We start from the raw sequence: 19,619 nt of genomic DNA, 5'->3' as shown, positions 1-19,619 counted from the left end.
ATGGACACACCCACACATAAATATACATTTGGTTAATGATGGAACAACTTAGTAAACATATAAATACTATATTGTACCTGATTAATTGCTACAACATCAATCTGTTTCTCTTTATGCCTAAAGACTATTATCATAAAATTGATCTTTGTATTAGAAATATTGAAAAATGCCCAGAATCAAATTTCAGGGAAGTTACTTGATTGCTTTTATTCACTAACCAATTTTTTAAAGAAAAACTGTCTGAAAAATATGATTAACTTATTTTTTAGACATCTATATGCAGTCCTTCCCCATTCACAATTCATCAGGATCCCTAAATCCTACTACAAAACCATAAAGAATCAATTTGTTTTGAATCAAAATATAATTTGACCTTTCCTACCAAAGGCACACCTAACCTCATCTATCTGGTGCATAATATAAATGAAGTGATATATTAAAAGTGCAACTTGGAAGAACTAAAACTTATTTATACATTTAGCCTCATATTTTCATATTTGCATCTTCAGCACATTACATAATGCTGAGAACATAGTAGATGCTCAATAAATAATAATTGAGGGCCACTAACCTGGAAAAGAAGAGCATTCCATATTGAGAGAACTGAAGGCAGACTGTGAAACAGATTAAAAGCTGGGAATAGGTAAAAGACTTGATTCTAATTAAAACTATAAAATTGCCAAGGTATGGTCAATATCAGTTCAACTAAGGGCTTTCTTCACTAAACGTCAAAACCCAGTTTCATACTATATCCAAAACATAGTCCCTTAAACCAATTGGTTATATATGTGTTAGGTGATTTTAGAGTCTTTTTTCTTTTAACTCAGTTAAGTCCATAGAAAATATAATTGAAATATTATCTAGAAGTTATGAAACTTTAATCTTACTATAGTGAGTTCTGCACCAATCAGGGAAAGCTAATAAGTAGTTTTTAAAAAGGCACTATCAAAGATAAAGGGAAAGAGTATATAGAATATAATAATGCATACTATTATATATAAAAAAGAGAGTACATAATAGGTATATAATAGTTATTTCAGATTTCTTCTTGCTATTAAGTAGAATTGTCCAATATTAAGAGAAAAATATTTAATTATGAATAGTATTTTAAAAGCTATTAATATGATAAAATAAAATAGCATATTAATGAAATGGGATTTTTCAGAGTCTAGCCTTACTTCTTTGACTTTTTGCCTTTATCTAATTGCTTATCTACTGAGCATTCTAAATTTTATAAGAAACATATACACAATCCTAATTTCCAAAAGTAAAGTACAAATAGCTTAAAATAATATAATGAAAAATTTTAAATTCATCAAGTGAAATATGTACAGTAAATAAAAAGCTACTTAAGTATAACTGCAAATCATCTTCCCAAGTTCTTTGAAACATCTGGCAGAGTAATGATGAAATCAGTTAAGATTACTCAGCATTTGGGGTTAACCTGATGTCATCTCTAAAACTGTCTGCGATACAAACATCTTAATATTAAATATAAAGGAGATTAAATTAAGATTAGTCTAATTGTTATCCTTGTAAAAACTTGGTCAGTAAAACCAAGGCACATTGCTACAGAAATCACTTTGAATATAAAATACATTATGTTTTTATGTTTCTACCTTTTAAAAAAGTCCTATAAATAAAATTTCTTTTTAACCCAAAGGAAAAAGTATAATTTTTTTAAAAAGAAAATGAATAATGTATTAGGCACTCAACTGGGAACTTGAGCTACAAAAATAAACAAAGGTTTTAGGTATGGTGACATATCTATATAAACATGAACTACAAAAAAAGCTAACAGTATTATATGGTGATGTCAATATAGGTAGTACATGAATTAGGATGGAAGAATAAGGAAAGAGTCTTCCCAGGTGGGAAGAATAGTCTTAAAAATTCTGAAATTCTTTGGCATTTGGATTAAGTTACTAATTTCTAATATAAATTTTATTCTACCTATAAGAAAAAAAAAGAGCTGGTTATTAGATAGTTTTTTCTAATGATATAAATTTGCTTTAATTATCTCCTACTAATATGTGATTTCTTCAATTTTCTTTGGGAAACACTATAACATAGAAATTGTTAGCAAATCACATTTCATATTTGGCTTCAATTTACAACCTATTCAAATTTGCTATATCATTAGATAATTCTCTTCTTCTTATAGTACGATCCTTAACTGTTTTATATTACTTCCAGGTTAGTCCTACAATATATTTATTCCTATTATAATGGAGAAAAGAAAGAAAAGCAGCATTTTAATAAGGTTATTCTTCCTGGTGTTTTCAATGAACTTTACTTTTCACTGTTTACAAACAGTTAAGCAGGAAGTATTTTCTGCATCAGAGAAGAGTTCTATCTAGTTTTGAGCCTAGAAATTCTAGTTCTTCAGTTATTGCACTTAAATTCAAATACATTCTTTTTCCTGGAATTAAGAAAAATTCTATCATAAGTATAATTATATTTATAGACAGCAATAATATCTTGACATATTAGCTATTAAACACTATTAGCTATACCATAGTACTGTGATAATATCAAACCAAGTTTATAAAATGCTTCTGCAAAATAAATAAGATAATCTACTTTTTCTAGCAAGATTAATTTACTATTTCTTCTGTGCTATTAATAAATGATATAGTTATATCAAGTCCAAAAGATAGATGCACATATATTTAACAATTATAGAACCATTACCATATCTCAGCTGTCCTGGGGTAGGTGGCAGAGCTTCCAATTTTTCTAAAGGGGAAAAAAAGGGTGTGAGGCAAGAATTAGTTACTATAACATGATTTTTTTATTACAAAGAAGAAAACACCGGTAGAGATACAACATGGAAGAACAGTAGAGTTTATTCATAAATTATATTTAGGTTAATGGACAACAGTTATCTATTTAAAAGAACATTAACTGCTATGATTAAACTACAAAGTTAGCAAACAAAACTGACCTTTAGTTATAAGCCTACCCTGGGCCCCGAGGCTCTGCGTAAATCACATTTTTTGTATTTCTTTTACTTAAGTTCTTGCATCTATATAATGAGACTATCTGCACTAATTACAGTAGAAAAACACTTCAGAAATTTAGCTACTATTTTTAAGGTAACATCTCAAGAAAACTTAATATGTATAAATACTGATAGCAGAAAATACTCAAATACACCCAGATATCCTTTAAAAATAGGATAATATCCTAAAGCAATGTAATTACAACAATGATTTTACTAGATTAGGGAAGGTTCTTTAATTCCATTAGATAATATACAGAATATTTTGATTTTTGAAATCTATACTAGTAGATAATATTCTGCCTAATACAACAATCAAAAAACTATGCTATTATTCAAAAGCACAAGTATAATACATGTCATAATGTTTCCCCAAGTATTAATTTAAGTATCTTGAATAGTCATCAATATATGTAAAATTAATTATTACAAAAAATTATATGTAAAAAATAACTATTACCAAAAAAACTACCATTTCATAACAAGAACCATCTCACCACCTGTGTAAGTTAAAAAGGTAGAGAATTCTACCTCCTATCCTCACCCAATCAGATAGAATTAATTGATGACACATGGAAGAACCTTAGCAATGGCTCATTCTCCAATAGATTTAGTTCAACCAGATTGTCTCAGGAAACACCATTAAAAACTGGATATATATCTTCTAAAATATTTATTGATAATTTTTGACAATATAAGAACTGAACAATTTTGTTTTAAAAAGTAAAAAGCAAATAAATTTCCATTGATAATCTATACAAAAAGCAATGTGGTCCATATTTGTGACTGGTGTTTTCTAAAATTGCATATAGTCCCACAATGGCTTTACAAAAAAAAAAAAACACTAAAACCTAGAGTTGAATCATTGTATTATTCAGAATGTTCTACGAATGAATGTTTACTTTTTTTCCTTATTAAAAAAGAAGATATATTAATTTTTGAAGAATTTCACATCTGACAAAATTAAGTCTCCATTCTTTGATTAGCACTGTTATCTCAAAATCTACTTTGAAAGCATGCAAATGGATTTTCAAATTTTTAGCTAGGAATATAGGACACCACTGTACTCCAGAGAATTTTCTAGTGAAGTAAACATGCAAAAGTGGATACATATCAGAACTATTTGTTAGTTACATTATTATCATCACTGTGAGAAGTCCTTGTTAGCTGACAGGAACATTCTGAAATACTTAAAATCTCAACAAGCAGGATCTTCCTAACAGAGTTAGCATACATAGGGCACTTTCTTTTACTTCTTCAAATTCCCTATACATTGAACAAATTATTTAGAATATCCTACAAATCCTAAGAAAGGATAAAGCCTAGACAAATGAATAATGGATAGGCCCAGCACAGTGGCAAAGACCTGTAATCTCAGCAATTCAAGAGACTGAGGCAGAAGGATGGCAAGTTCAAGCCCAGTATTAGCAACTTAGTGAGGCCCTCAGCAACTTAGCAACCTTGTCTCAAAATAAATTTAAAAAAAAATAAATTGAAAAAGGATTGGGGATGCAGCTCAGAGGTAAAGTTCCCCTGGGATCCGCAGTACCAAATAAATAAAGTACATAAGTACTGTGGACAGGACAGTGAGGTAAATCACTAGAACAATATCAGAGTAAAATCAAAATCCTACTTCACAAAGAACCTAAGGAGTACAAGAAGAATCATAAAGGGAACATTCTTTAGAACATGACAATTTTATTGAAAAGTACCCTTGAGTTCAAAGCCATCCTCAGCAAAAAGCGAGGCACTATGCAACTTAGTGAGACCTTATCTCTAAATAAAATACAAAATAGGACTAGGGTGTGACTCCATGGGTGAGTGCCTCTGAGTTCAATCTCCAATACCCTCCCCCCCAAAAAAAAAGAATCCTTGAGGGCTGGGGATGTGGCTCAAACGGTAACACGCTCGCCTGGCATGTGTGGGGCACTGGGTTCAATCCTCAGCACCACATAAAAATAAAATAAAGATGTTGTGTCCACCAAAAACTGAAAAATAAATATTAAAAAACTCTCTCTCTCTCTCTTCTATCTTTAAAAAAAAAGAATCCTTGACATATGGTAAATTATCTATGATTACATAAAAATGTATTCTACTCTAACGTTTTACTAAGTAGACCTGAGTGTATGTGTGTGTTATATCATACATTCTCCCTTTTCTGTGTATTTTAAAATAATGAGGTAGCTGTTAAAACTCTGCTTCATCATACCATACTTGCTGACTTCTTTTAGCTCAAAACTTCTGGTTCTTCATCCAATAATGGCTAAGTAAATTCTTATCAAATCAGTCCTCCTACATAGAATAAGCTACAGACAAAATAGAGTTAATAAATTTCAGAAGCACTAGAAAATGACTGCAACCGGTTTATTCTGAAGGGAATCAACACTTAAAAGAAATAATACAAAATGAGTTAATTACCTATTTGTTGCAACCTTCAGCCTGAGAGTAGGCCCCCAAACCCCAAGCACACATAGTTTCACTTTGGATTTAAAAAAAAAAAAAAAAGCCCTCCCCAAAACTTATTACAATGAAGAAATACTTCCCAACTTATTTTATGAGGAGAGAATAATACTAAAAGCAAACCCTACCAAATTATCAAAAATAATAAATTGCAGACCAATATCCTTCATGAATACAGCACAAAAATCCTTAGTTGAATGATAATTGTTGTCTTCCTAAAGTATGAGTGTTTACTCATAATAGTGATAAAAATAACATTCAAACTTCATCACATTTCCCCCCCTTTCTCAGGTAGTTCTCATTTTTGAAAGAAGTGACCTTTAATAGGAGTCCATGTTTAGAAAGAAATAGGATAGGGAAATTACCCCATAAGAATCTGTGAGATTATACTTATACATAGGATTTCTTTGCTTTAGATTTCACATTGTAAAAACTCTTAGCTGAAAGGTAAATAAAAGATAATTGCTGCAAACTGATAATTTATTTTATATCAAATCAAATAAAAAATATTTGAAATGCGACTCTTCTTGTCATTGAGAATTTATATACATTCAGATATTATAATACATAGGTGATATTTCCTAATATAAAACACTCCAGACATTAATCACAATCCTGGAAACATGAGAAAAATATTTTGCATGTTTAATATAAGATTTTTCAACACTTTCAACATATTGTTTTGCTTCAGTAATCCAGGAACACTAGAGAAAACAATTTAAATATTGAAAGCAAATTTATTTTTTAAAATGAATTTAAGAACTGGGGCTGGGGTTATGGCTCAGAGGTAGAGCACTTGCCTACTATGCATGAGGCACTGGGTTTGATCCTCAGCACCACATAAAAATAAAAATGAAGATATTATGTCCACCTATAACTAAAAATATTTTTTAAATGAATTTAAGTACAAAAAGAGGTATTTCAATTAGTTTTCTAAATAATTCAAGCAACCAGAAAACTGTCATAGCTCATAAAATACTGTTTCAGCCTAAATAGAACAATATTAAATTTCAAAAACAATGTTTCTTTAATGATTCAGATATTATATTACATTAGATTCCTCAGCTTAAACTTCAATTATTATATTTAAGAGATATAAAACTGAGAAGTGCTGTCACAAAGACTTAAGAGGGTCTGAAGAGAACATAATTCTTTTTTTCTGTTTCAGAAATAAAAATGCATTTAACTCAGCTACATTTTGTATTTTATCCTATATATGTAGAAATATTTTATACTATATTTACATAAAGAAAAAGGGAAATCAGAGAGGAAGAGAAGGACAAAGGGGAGAAATGAGAAACATAAAAGGTAAAAAAGAAAAGATGAGAAACAAATGCAGAGGGAAAAGGGAAGCACTGGTGACTGAAGTGGAACAAATTACATTCCATTCATGTGTGATTATGTCAACATGAACCACACTATTATGTATAACTGCAATGCACTAATAAAAACATTAAAAATATCTTTTAAGCAGATATTTTAAAATTTAAAAAGAAAGCCTCCCAGGTCACATGAGAATAAAACTCCAATCTGGGAGAATTCCTTGCTGGAACTGGGTTTTCAGTCCCTCTACTGTTTGCTTTGTTGGTTAACCTACAGTAGTCTGAACTTGTCATCTTTGGATAAGACTCAGTTTGGACAAAGATATAGAACACAATACTAAGCTCCCTTAGAACAACAGATGAAGAGAAATCACCTCCAACTATGCCAGAGATTCCCAGGTTTTGCTGTAAAGGTTTTTGTACTCCTCATCATGCGGAGAGTTTAAGATAAATTCCTGACTAATTATTTATTTACTATTGTCCCTTTTCTTAATTTTAAGTTAAGGTAGCATCTGTGGTAACAAATTGGCCAACTGTAATTTTTAATAAGATGAACTCCAGTTAATCAGGAATTTTCATTCTCCTACTGGAATGTATTAAAAAAATAGTTTTTTATTGGCAAAGTTTTTCCAAAGAAACATACTTAGGACAATAATCCTAAAGGCAAGTCTATACTACTATATTATCTCTAGTCATATAAGAAAAAATATTTCCATTTTTACAACTAACCATATGGTTTTATCCTAGGAAATTCCTACAAGGTTTTATCAAAATATGTTTTAGAAAACTTCATAACTGAAATATGACTTACATTAAATTATTTTTATTAATGCTAATAATTTTGGCATATTAAATTTAAAATTTTACATTAAAACTCAAAATGAAGTAGAAATTTATTTTAAATTATACTTTTCAGGAACATGTAAGTTTTAAAACCGAAGCTCTAGTAGCATAACTGCCTACAACCTAGGCATACATGCCTGAGTTAGGTTATATCTATAGTTTTGACCATGTTTAATTGTGCTTCCATCAATCTGAAGTCTTGCTTGGCCACTCATCTTTTTATAAGGAAATACCATAATTGATACTCAGTGCTTATTACAGAAATAGAATGCATAAGGTTTGGGGTCTGAGATGATAGGATTACAGATTCCTGTTCTACTGCCCTGGTACAGATAAATCTGGGATTACCATTTGTGGTATACATTATAAAAACTGTCTTGTGAAATAATTAAAATTTTAGTGTCAATCATAAGTCGGGGGAAAAAAGGGACTAAAAGCTTCTTTGAGAACACCAATGTAAGTGAAAGTTAAAGAAATTGCCCAGAATTCAACTGACTGACCACTAGAAAATTTACCTGTAAGAAACCGAACTAAAAACAACTGTGCCTATAACAAAAATCTACCTCCCAACAGCAAACATTACACTTATCGCATTTACTTTCTGGAGAGGGAGCTGGAATGTAACAAAAAGTTGTCAGTTACTAAGACAGCATTTTTCCTCTCAAGAGGAAACCAGGTCACACACACATACCTCCCCAAACCCCAAAGCTATTATTTTTTAAACTCCACCATTCAGCTAGCCACATACACACACAATCATACCATCAAGACATGAGAAAGCACAGATTCTGGTCTTCCATAAGTATTTATCAGCTGTAGTCACTCAGTTTCTAGGAAATTGTCTCTCTTATTGGTGAGGTAATAGTTATCTGGTGTTTTTTTGTTGTTGTTGTTGTTGCTGCTGTTGTTTGCAGGGGATACTAGGCATTAAACTCAGGGGCACTTGACCACTGAGTCACATCCCCATCTCTATTTTGTATTTTATTTAGAGACAGGGTCCGAGTTGCTTAGCACCTTGCTTTTGCTGAGGCTGGCTTTGAACTTGTGATCCTTCTGCCTCAGCCTCCCAAGCCACTGTAAGTATAATACAGTCATATGTATTATACTTAGCTGTATTGATTTTTATTTTCTCTAGTGAAGAAAATTAATTTTGTTACCATACTACCAAAAGCATTATACATATTTAATGCAATTCCAATCAAAATCCCAATGACATTCCTCATAGAAATAGAAAAAGCAGTCATGAAATTCATCTGGAAAAATAAGAGACCCAGAATAGCTGAAGCAATCCTTAGCAAGAAGAGTGAAGCAGGTGGCATCACTATAACAGATCTTAAACTATACTACAGAGCAACAGTAACAAAAACAGCATGGTATTGGCACTAAAATAGACTTATAGAGCAATGGTACAGAATAGAGGACACAGAGACGAACCACACAAATACAGTTACCTCATATTAGACAAAGGCACCCAAAGCATATATTAGACAGAGGATAGCCTCTTCAACAAATGGTGCTGGGAAAATTGGAAATCCATACGCAACAAAATGAATTTAAGCCCCTATTTCTCACCATGCACAATACTCAACTCAAAGTGGATCAAGGACCTGGGAGTTAAACCGGAGACCCTGTGCCTAACATAAGAAAAATAGGCCCAAACCTTCATCATGTCAGATTAGACCCCAACTTTCTTAATAAGACTCCTATAGCACAAGAATTAATATCAATGATCAATAAGTGGGATGGATTCAAACTAAAAAGCTTCTTCTCAGCAAAAGAAACAATCAGTGAAGTGAATAGAGAGCCCACAGAATGGGAACAAATCTTTACCATGCGCACAACAGATAGAGCACTGATCTCTAAGGTATATAAAGAACTCAAAAAATCTTAGCACCAAAAAAACCAAATAACCCCATCAATAAATGGGCCAAGGAACTGAACAGACACTTCTCAGAATCAATCAACAAATATTTTTAAAAAATGTTTAACATCTCTAGCAATGAGAAATGCAAATAAAAACTACTAAGATTTCATCTCACTCCAGTCAGAATGGCAGTTATTATGAATTCAAACAACAATAAGTGTTGGTGAGGATGTGGGGGAATAGGTACACTCATACACTGCTGGTGGGACTGCACATTGGTGCAGCCAATATGGAAAGCAGTATGGAGATTACTTGGAAAACTGGAAATAGAACCACCATTTTACCCAGTATCCCACTCCTCTATCTATACCCAAAGGACTTAAAAATAGTATACTACAGGGACACAGCCACATCAATGTTTATAGCAGCACAATTCACAATAGCTAAACTGTGGAACCAACCTAGCTGCCCTTCAGTAGATGAATGGATAAAGATAATGTGGTATATATACACAATGGAATATTACTCAGCAATAAAAGAGAATAAAATCATGGCATCTGCAGGTAAATGGATAGAGTTGGAGAATATAGTTAGCCAATCCCAAAAAACCAAATGCCAAATGTTTTCTCTGATATAAGGATGCTTATTCATAATAGGGATGAAGAGGCATGGGAGGAATAGATGAACTATAGACAGGTCAAAGGGGAGGGAGAAGAAGGGAGGAGACACGGAGGTAGGAAAGGCAGTGGAATGAGATGGACATCATTACTCTAAGTACATGTATAAAGTCATGAATGGCATGACTCTACATTGTGTACAATCAGAGATATGAAAAATTGTGCTCTATATGTGTAATATGAATTGAAATGCATCCTGCTATCATATAAAACAAATTAGAATAAATTTAAAAAATTAATTGTTTATGAAACTACCAAATCCTTACCTTATTTGAATAAACAATTTTCTGAAAGCAGATCCAAAATAATTTATTCAAAAGTAGTAGAAAGACCATGTGCTTTGTTGCTTTCAAAAATGAATAAAGTATATAAGTCTATACTCACAGCAAAGTTATTAGTAAAATAAATACAGAGTAAAAGCATGGTAATATTAAAATATAAAATATAGCCACCTCTGATGATGTTAACTGGAAAACAGAGAAAGCAATACCTGTTTATTTCCTATCTTCCTTTGCCAAATTTATCTTTTATTATAAAATTCACCAATTTTGAATATGAACTCTTCTTTCTATTAGCTTGAACAGGTGAAACTAAAACACTGGGGAGTTAAAAAAAACTAGAGAGCACAATCAAATACTAACAAATTTGAGTAAAACACCCATTTTGAAGAAGTTAACAAAACCTATGTGCCCTTTCATTCTGTCCAGTCAAAATTGATTTCTATAATAGGATTTACTGCAAATATCTTACATTAAGCCATACACACACACACACACAATATATATATATAAATAGCACATATTTATACATTCGTGTTTACCTACATTAAAAAGATGAAGCTACTAAGTATATTTTTTAACTTAAGAGGAATTTTAAAATAAAAATTAAAAGGTAACATTTAAAATAGTAAATTCCTTTGGTTTATCTAAAGGAATGTCACACTTCTCCACTATGAAGATTGTACAAATAAGTTCAAGGAAGTTAATGAGATTGAGAAAAAGAAGAAAATGAAAAGAAGATCATCCATTACTTATCAGAAATAAGTAATTATTTATTATATATTACCCTTTGACTATTTCCTATAAAGATGTTCACACAAAATTAATTTTTCCTTTTTCAAAAAGCATCAAATGATGAATATTTTCCCAAACCTTCAAAATTTTGAAGGAATTTTATTTCATCATATGATGTACAGTAGCTTAATGAACCCCCCACTACTAAGTATTTAAAGTACTTATTCTTTTTTCATATTTAGAAATAATACTAATTTGTACTGAAATCTTTTGAGTTCCTCAGTAAGTTCCTTAGGGTGGATTCCTATAATTATAATGAATTGAAAAATAAAACAAAACATGTATTTATAGAACTTTAAAAATTTTGCATAATGTCTCTTGAAACAAGTATGCCATTAAAAAAAACCCACCTTGCTTCATTTTTATTTTTTTTATTTTTTTTAATTTTTATTGTTGGTTGTTCAAAACATTACATAGTTCTTGATATATCATATTTCACACTTTGATTCAATTTTATTGTAAACTTCATGAAATGTTTTCAGGATATAAGCAAAATATCATTAAAACAAATTCCAGAGAAAACTTCAAGCTGTAATCGCTAATTTTAACTGACAACTAAATTCCAACACACACAAAATTAGGTAAGACAAGTCTGAGAAGTTTATTGTAAGATTTTAACTATATCTCTCTTCTTTATTATAAATCCCTTTAAAGACTAACTTTTTATTAAAAACCATTAGACCATTAGTCCAATATTAACAAAAGTTTTAGGGTAATTTATGCTGCCTAATACATTTCTTTTTTAAATAAAATACTCTACTAAGATACATATCTTAAATTGAAAATCAAAACACTTTGATAAAAGAAGTATAAGTGGAACAGTCTACATTTTCGTCTCCATTATCAAATCACAAAACATATTTACAACAATGATGGTGAATGAAAACAGAACTAGAACTCACTACAGCACTCTATTATAATATCTAATTGAAACTATAATTTGTCATTTTCACTGTTAATCAATCCATTAAATTAATCCTACTTTACAAGGTGTAATTCCAAAGTGAAACAAAATAAATTCTGAAAAACAAGAGGTTTTATCCTGTCCATTTTCTATTATGCTAATATCCTCTTCAAATTGTTTTTTCCCTTCCTTTCCCAAGAAATAATTCCACTTCAAACATGGCAATAACATGGCCTATTACCATGTATAGAAATACCAAAATAAGATCTCAAACTAAGGGGAAAATTTAAAATCATTTACAATAAACTTAGGAAAAGCATTAAAACAACTTCACTCTAAGGTGATATAAAACACCTAGTATTCCTTTATGATAAATAACTCAATAATCCTTAAGAGCCCAATTATCCAGTTTCTGAATTTCTGAACACCTAAAATCTCCTCCAAACCCACCACAGCATCTTCCCCGAGAAAGTAAAGGAAGCAGGCAAAGTCTGGCCTAATAAGAGATTATTTAAAAGAACAAAGATAAAACTAGTGCATTTAAACAATAATTTAGGTATCCGGTCTCAGATGCCCATATTTCTGAACATTATAAATAAGTGCTTAGTCTTCTAATAGAAATAAAATCAAATGGGTAAGGTGAAATTTACAATAAATATACAACAAAGAATAAGAACTTAAAATGCAACAATGCTGTATGCAAAATAATTTAAACAAATCATGTAAAATGCCAAAAAGTCATGCACCAAAAGGGGGTTAAAAGCTACACAAACAAGTAAATACAGGTCAGTAATAGACTCTCAAAAAATGACATTCAAAATTGAAAATGAACACTTTATAAACAGCAAAGAATTTAGTAGGTTTTAATTAACAAGCATTTGTAAATAAATATTTTATTTATTTACAAATAATAAAGGAAATAATAAAAGGATTTATAATTATTTTTAAAGTACATGTCATAGGTAAAACCCATAAAAGCATTTGAGTGTGATCTTATAATTCTGTTTAGCATTTAAAAGTGTTTTATATAACATATGCATTATATAAAAAATAAATTTCTACTTAGATCACAAGAACTAACAGTGTCACCTCATTAACTTCCTGTGAACTAATGTGCCTCCTGGGGCCTTACTGCAATCCAGGTGGGTAACAAGAAGAAACTAACAGATTTCTGGGCAGGTGCAGGCCAGTGGTGTAACAGACAAGAGTTGGCCAATGGTAATGATAGCATAGCTGTAGCACTCAATTAATCACTCATATGTACAAAACCCATTAATTAACTGTGGCTTAAATAAAAGTAAATGCTAGAGATACAAAATTTTTCTTCCTTTATTTCATGGTAGGTTTCTTTTTAGGATAACCAAACATTTATTTTTAGGAAAACCAAATCAACATATTGATTTGTGGTTGCTTCCACATGCCAAACTTGTATACTTGGAACAATTATTTATATATATATATATATATATATATATATATATATTACTTAACACAGACTTCCCTTTCATCATGCCTATGAAAGGCAAAGAAAATAATTACTATGTATAATAATATTCCTTTTTAAGAGGCTAAGATATTGAAACAATAGAGTACCTTTTAAAGATAGATCTTTTTTTTTTTTTTGGTACTGGGGATTGAATTCAGGGGCACTCAACCACTAAGTCACATAACCAGCTCTATTTTGTATTTTATTTAGAGACAGGGTCTCACTGAGTTGCTTGGGTCTCACTGAGTTGCTTAGGTCTCACTGAGTTGCTTAGTGGCAAGGCATTAAGCAAGAGCTGAAGTTGGCTTTGAATTCAGGATTCTCCTGCCTCAGCCTCCCGAGCCACTAGAATTACAGGCCTATGTCACCATGCCCAGCTAAAGATAGATCTTGTTACTTTCATTTATTTGGTATAAAGATATCTTTAGTTTTGAAAAATCATACAAATATATATATGCATATACATAATATACATATCATGTGTATATATATATATATATATATATATATATATATCTTCAAGTGAATTAGAAAAAAATAATCATAGAATAGCTTAAATGTCTATGAGTATAGCTACACAGATACCCAAAAGATATTCATTTTAAAGTAACATTGCTTAACATATAAGAAGCAACAGAGATTTTTCAGTTGATGTGTTACCTTTTCTCTTTCAATTATTTCACAAATAAGAATTCTTTCATAGAATGTCAGGGCTTTAAGGAGTCTTAGAAACAAACTGCCAGTGGCTCTCAATATGGGACCTCTCACAGAGGAAGTTTAGAAATGTATGGTTGTTTTACATGTAATAATACTGGGAAATGCCACTAGCATTATGGAATCTAAACTTTCTACAGTACAATAAATAATCCTTCATAAGAAAGACTCATCCAGCTTAAATGTCAGTAGCATGCCCACTGAGAAATACTGACTTAATTCACTTTTAAGATGGAGACTCAGATGTGAAAAGTGACTTAATAACGCATAGGTAGGTCCAGAACCCACATTCTAGCTTCCAATTCTCTTTCATTTAATAAGTTCTCAATTTAAATTAAAAGTAACTAATATCAATCATATGTGAATATATAAAATACTGTCAAAGCTGGGCATAACTATGATCCAAGTGACTTGAAAGGATAAAGCAGGAGGATGGCAAGTTCAAGACCAGCCTAAGCAACTGAGTGAGAACCTTTCTCAAAAAACAAAAACCTTAGAAAGGCTGGGAATGTAGCTCATTTGTAGTATGTAACTGGGTCCAATTCCCAGTGCCAATCAACCCATCCATCAAACAATCAAACAAACTACTGCATTAATATTTGAAACTGAAGTAAAAATGCAATTAACTTGAATACTAATATCCTCTTCAAATTGCTTTTTCCCCTTCTTTGCCAAGAAATAATTCTAGTTCAGACACATCATTTTTTTTAAATCCATCAAAGTTAGAAGAAATAGAAATAAAACAAATGATTCATCATGGCTACCAGTTAAAACATTTCTTGAATAGTGGCATTACATGATTTCTGATGGTTTCAGAACTAGATACTTGTAGTCTAGGACTAATCTCTACTGCTAACCCTGAAGAAATCCATTATTGTGAAAGAGCACTAAACTAAAACCCCAAAGGACTTGACACAAGTCCCTACCCTAATATGTAACTAGTCACCAAATCTTAAACACATTTTTCATGTTACAAATTAAATGAGAGGTTCAGTTCTCTCGTTCCCTTTAATGCTTTAATTTTATATTTCTTCTTTACTGCATACCAGTATATTTTAAATATAGAGGGGTGCCACCTAAAATTCATGAGAAAGAACATTATAATGACTAAAGATATAACTAAAGACTGATTCTCAGAAGGTGAGCACTTACAGGTAAACCCTACAATCATTCATCAGCACTGCACCTCTGAGTGATATTGATTACCATAATCTACTATCATTTCTTTTCCCTATATCATTCCAAAACTGAGAGATAAAAAAATCAATCTTCAAAATAATTCAAAATCAAAACTATTCTTCAAAAGATATTAGCATTAAATGTTTATACCTACTGGATTTAAATTTTTTAATTTTAGAATTACCTAAGAACTGGTAGAGTATACTGAAGAATTCTTACAATGTAATAACATTAATATGTGTGTGTACATATATTACACGCATAAGACATTTCTCTTAAGTTCTTATGACATGGTTTTTGCCCTTGACATCGTATTTAACCCTTAACCAAACATAATTTCAATGTTCATAAACCACAAAAATACTTCAGATTCCTTTTCAGACACCTCATTATATTTCTTAGACAACATATTTAAATTGAATAATAAATAAGGACAGAGATATATGTATTTTAGTCTTTATCTCTCGTTTTCTCATACACACAGAATTCTATTACCACCACAGCATGCAACTAAAATTAGACAGCAAGCTGTACGGCAGATAAATCTAAAAAAAATATATATCATTAAGGGCCTTAAATAAACATATATAAAGCTTTCAAACCAGTCAAGATTATATCTTTAAAATACTGAGGGTGAGGTGCGTTGTAACTCAGTGAAAGCATACTTACTTGCCTAGCATGCATAAAACCCTGGGTTCAATCCCTGGTGCTGAAAAAAAAATTATGTATACATGCACACACATATATATTCATGCAGGTATTAATATTTGTATATGTATTATATATTCATGTATGCATGTATACATACACTGAATAGTTCCTGAAGTTCAGTTACTTAAATACAGCTTGTCAGCTTGTCTCTGGAATATTCTGAAATGTCTGTATGTGGTCCTTTTTTCCTACGTAGTCTTAAAAAAATTCATAGCCTTTGTTGCTTCTTATGTTTTACTTGCTATGGTTATTTTATAATTTTTAAATACATTATTTAAATATAATTAAATAAAAGTGATTTTGTCTTAAGGTCATAAATATAATACTTCAGTTTAGTTAATCATGCAATTATTATTCAATCATATCCACAAATCCCAGGGTTAGATGACAGAAATAAATACTGCTGACAGTCTAAAATACTAATATAAAAAATTTAATTAGTTCTATTTCAAACAAGCAAGAAGTTCCATCAAGTAGATGCTTTGCTACTTGCAATGAACATGTGACAAGCAATCAACACCATAAGAATGTACTATACTATACCAAAATTATCAGGGGTCTCTGCTGATGATATCTCCTTTGCACGCTTCACAATGACAATCTCAGGTTTGGGATATCTGCATGCTAAAAATATTTTAAAATTAAAATGTATTTAAGCAATAAAGTAATTACAATGTGTAAATATTTTTTAAAGTACATGAATGTATATGAAGTTTTTAAGTGTCACATGTTAGTATGAAGGCAGTCTTTGATTTATTCGGTAGTATAGGGCTGTACAATTGACACTGCAAGCTTCAACTGTACAGGCAGTCTTAATAACCAGTGGGGGTAGGAGGGTAGCTCAGTGGTAGAGCACCTGCCTAGCATGCTTGAGGCCCTGGGTTAAATCCCTAGCACTGTCAAATAAATATATAAGCAGTGGGGAAAATTCAATGATTCTGTGACCTTAAAGAATTTGTCAAAACACTAAAAACGTCTCTCACAGGTATAAATGCAAAGGGAAATCTTGAAAATAGTAAAATTAATGTTAATTCAGTATACTGTATTTTAAAACAGAAACACAGACAATTAGAATGTTTTATTTCTTTGTACTTAAGTAAAGCAACTTGAACAGTCTTAGTCCTCTTCTTTTCATACTATTTCTCATCATATAACTTAACAATATAAAGCATCCTTCCTGTACCTTGAATTATCACATTCTTTTCTAAGTCTTAGATTAGAAACACACACACACACACAATTTATCCTTTGTATTTTCAATGTCTTGAAATATCTCTGAGAGTTCCTTTAATAAAATGAACTTTTTTGCCAGGGTCACTTCCTCTAGAACATCATCTTTTCATCACAACCTCCCACTTTCCTCATTTACATTCATAAATTTGCCTCCCCTGAGCTCCCTGGAAGCAGACTTCAAGTCTTAAATGGAGGCATTCAGTACCAGTGTTGACATTCTCACATTCAGCTATTTCTTCTGTATTGCATTTATATCTGAGTGAAATCTCACTATAGTATTATCAATGCTGTGGTTTGGATATTGTTTGAGTGTGTCCCCCAACACAGCATGTGTTGAAAGCTAATCCCCATTATGAGGTACTGAGGGAAAAATTAATCAACCATGGTGTTTAGAAGTGGGGCCTTTGGGAGGTAATTAGAATCCAATAAAGTCATGAGGGTGGAGCCTAGTAGCTTTATAAGGAGACTGAATGACTGAATACTAGTAGCTTTATACGGAGAGAAAAGAAAAACACCAGAGTAAAGCAGACACACACACTCCCAAATGTCTTGCCATGTGAGGCTCTGCACTGTCTTGGGACTCTGCCAGCAAGAAGGCCATCACCAGATCTATATGAGTCTCCAGAACTATGAGCTAAGCAAACCCTTTTTTTTTAAATATAAAGTTACACAGTCTTAAGTATTTCATTATAATAATGCAAAAAATAATAGTCTATTTTTTGCATTATTATAATGAAATACTTTCCCTTTCTATTGTTGTTATTAAAATGGGGTCTAAGTATGTTGCCCAGGCTGGATTCAAACTTCTGTGTTTGAATGATCTTCCTGCCTCTACCTCTCATGAAGCTGGGACCATAGGCATGTATCATCATGCCTGGCCTTTATTTCCCATTTGGTCCATTTCTTGTAAAACACTGCATGGGTTTATCAATACTTTTCTGTGAGTCAACTGAACAGATACACACAGACAAATAACAACAGGCTGTGAAAGAAGAGATGGATTGGTCATAATCATGATACACAGCTTTTTTTAAAATAGTGATTTGTGGACTCAGGAACTAGAAGCAAAGTTTACAGTTAAGTTTGCACTTTATGCATACTCAAAGTTAATATACTGAGATAAAATAAATTTTAAACTGTGTTGTTGAAAATTGTTATTTAACTAAAACATGGTTATTAAAATTCATGCACAGGGAAACATGCAACACAAGGACTGCCTTCCATAATTACTTAATGAAATATGCATAATAAATCAACAAAACAGGGCATTAGATTTTAATACACACTATTTTCTACATATACAAATTAATAAAAAATAAAAGAGAATAATGTTCTTTTACTTAGAAGCAAAATGTTTTCCATTTCACTTACTTGAATTTATTATTATTCAACTATCAGCCAAAGATTTACTGATCTATAATGAGGTAGGATTCAATTATAAAACATCTTGTGCTTAAAAATAAGAGAAACCTTTTCATAGATCAACTCAGGTTTTTTTAACTGCCTCTGTATTCATTGCTAAACAAAAATATATATATACTTAAAGGGTTTAAAAAAAAAACTTGCACAAAATCATCCCTGATCTCAAAGAGTTACACAGAGTTGGTAGCATGTATAAACAGATATAAGATGAATAAAGAAAAAAATATAAATTTCCAGAAGAAAGAAATTACATCCTGAAGAAAAGGGGAAGAGAAAGGCTTTGTGTTTGGCCTTAACCAATTTAAATTTAAATAAGTGGATGGAGAGAACCCCTCTTTCCCATAAAATGCAATCAAAAATCTGTGAGGTAGAATGGAGTCAAGTAGGTATCTGTTTGAGAGAGAGGGAAGCCACAGTGGCCTAAGCAGGGTCCAAAGTTCAAGCAGGGTGAGGGTGTTTTGGCATAGGAGGGTCCATCTGGCACAAAGTGTCAAAACCCAATTGGAATGAGAAAGGATTCCATAGTAGAGGGGAGAGGATTGTGGTACAGGGTGTCAGTGTCCAAGTTTCAGTAAGAAGAGCATCTGGACAGGAGTACTTTAGCAGTAGTGGAGATGGGGTATTGGTGACACACTAAAGTAGTGATCCAAAAAAGAAATATATTAAGTGTAACAGGAGGCAGGTATTTCTCCATCGGAGAATAAATACAGAAATACAAAGTGAAAAA

The 19,619-nt window shown here is 31.4% G+C and overlaps 1 protein-coding gene across 2 annotated transcripts in view; it reads right to left on the bottom strand.

The window, feature by feature from the left end:
* Positions 1-19,619, bottom strand: part of Tmem65 (transmembrane protein 65) — a 53,803-nt gene that overhangs the window by 21,604 nt on the left and 12,580 nt on the right. Inside the window, exons 2-3 of one of the 2 annotated variants that reach the window (XM_071602139.1) lie at positions 16,781-16,861; positions 2,695-2,739 (exon numbers count right to left, since the gene is read on the bottom strand). In XM_071602139.1, coding sequence (XP_071458240.1) covers positions 2,695-2,739; positions 16,781-16,861 — 126 coding nt within the window. The remainder of the gene's footprint in view (positions 1-2,694; positions 2,740-16,780; positions 16,862-19,619) is intronic. The other variant, XM_027952570.2, reaches the window with a different exon arrangement.

Source organism: Marmota flaviventris, chromosome 15, assembly GCF_047511675.1.
Source record: "Marmota flaviventris isolate mMarFla1 chromosome 15, mMarFla1.hap1, whole genome shotgun sequence".
NCBI lineage: Eukaryota > Metazoa > Chordata > Mammalia > Rodentia > Sciuridae > Marmota > Marmota flaviventris.
Note: the sequence above shows the minus strand (reverse complement) of the source record. Positions and strands in the feature narration are given on the sequence as shown.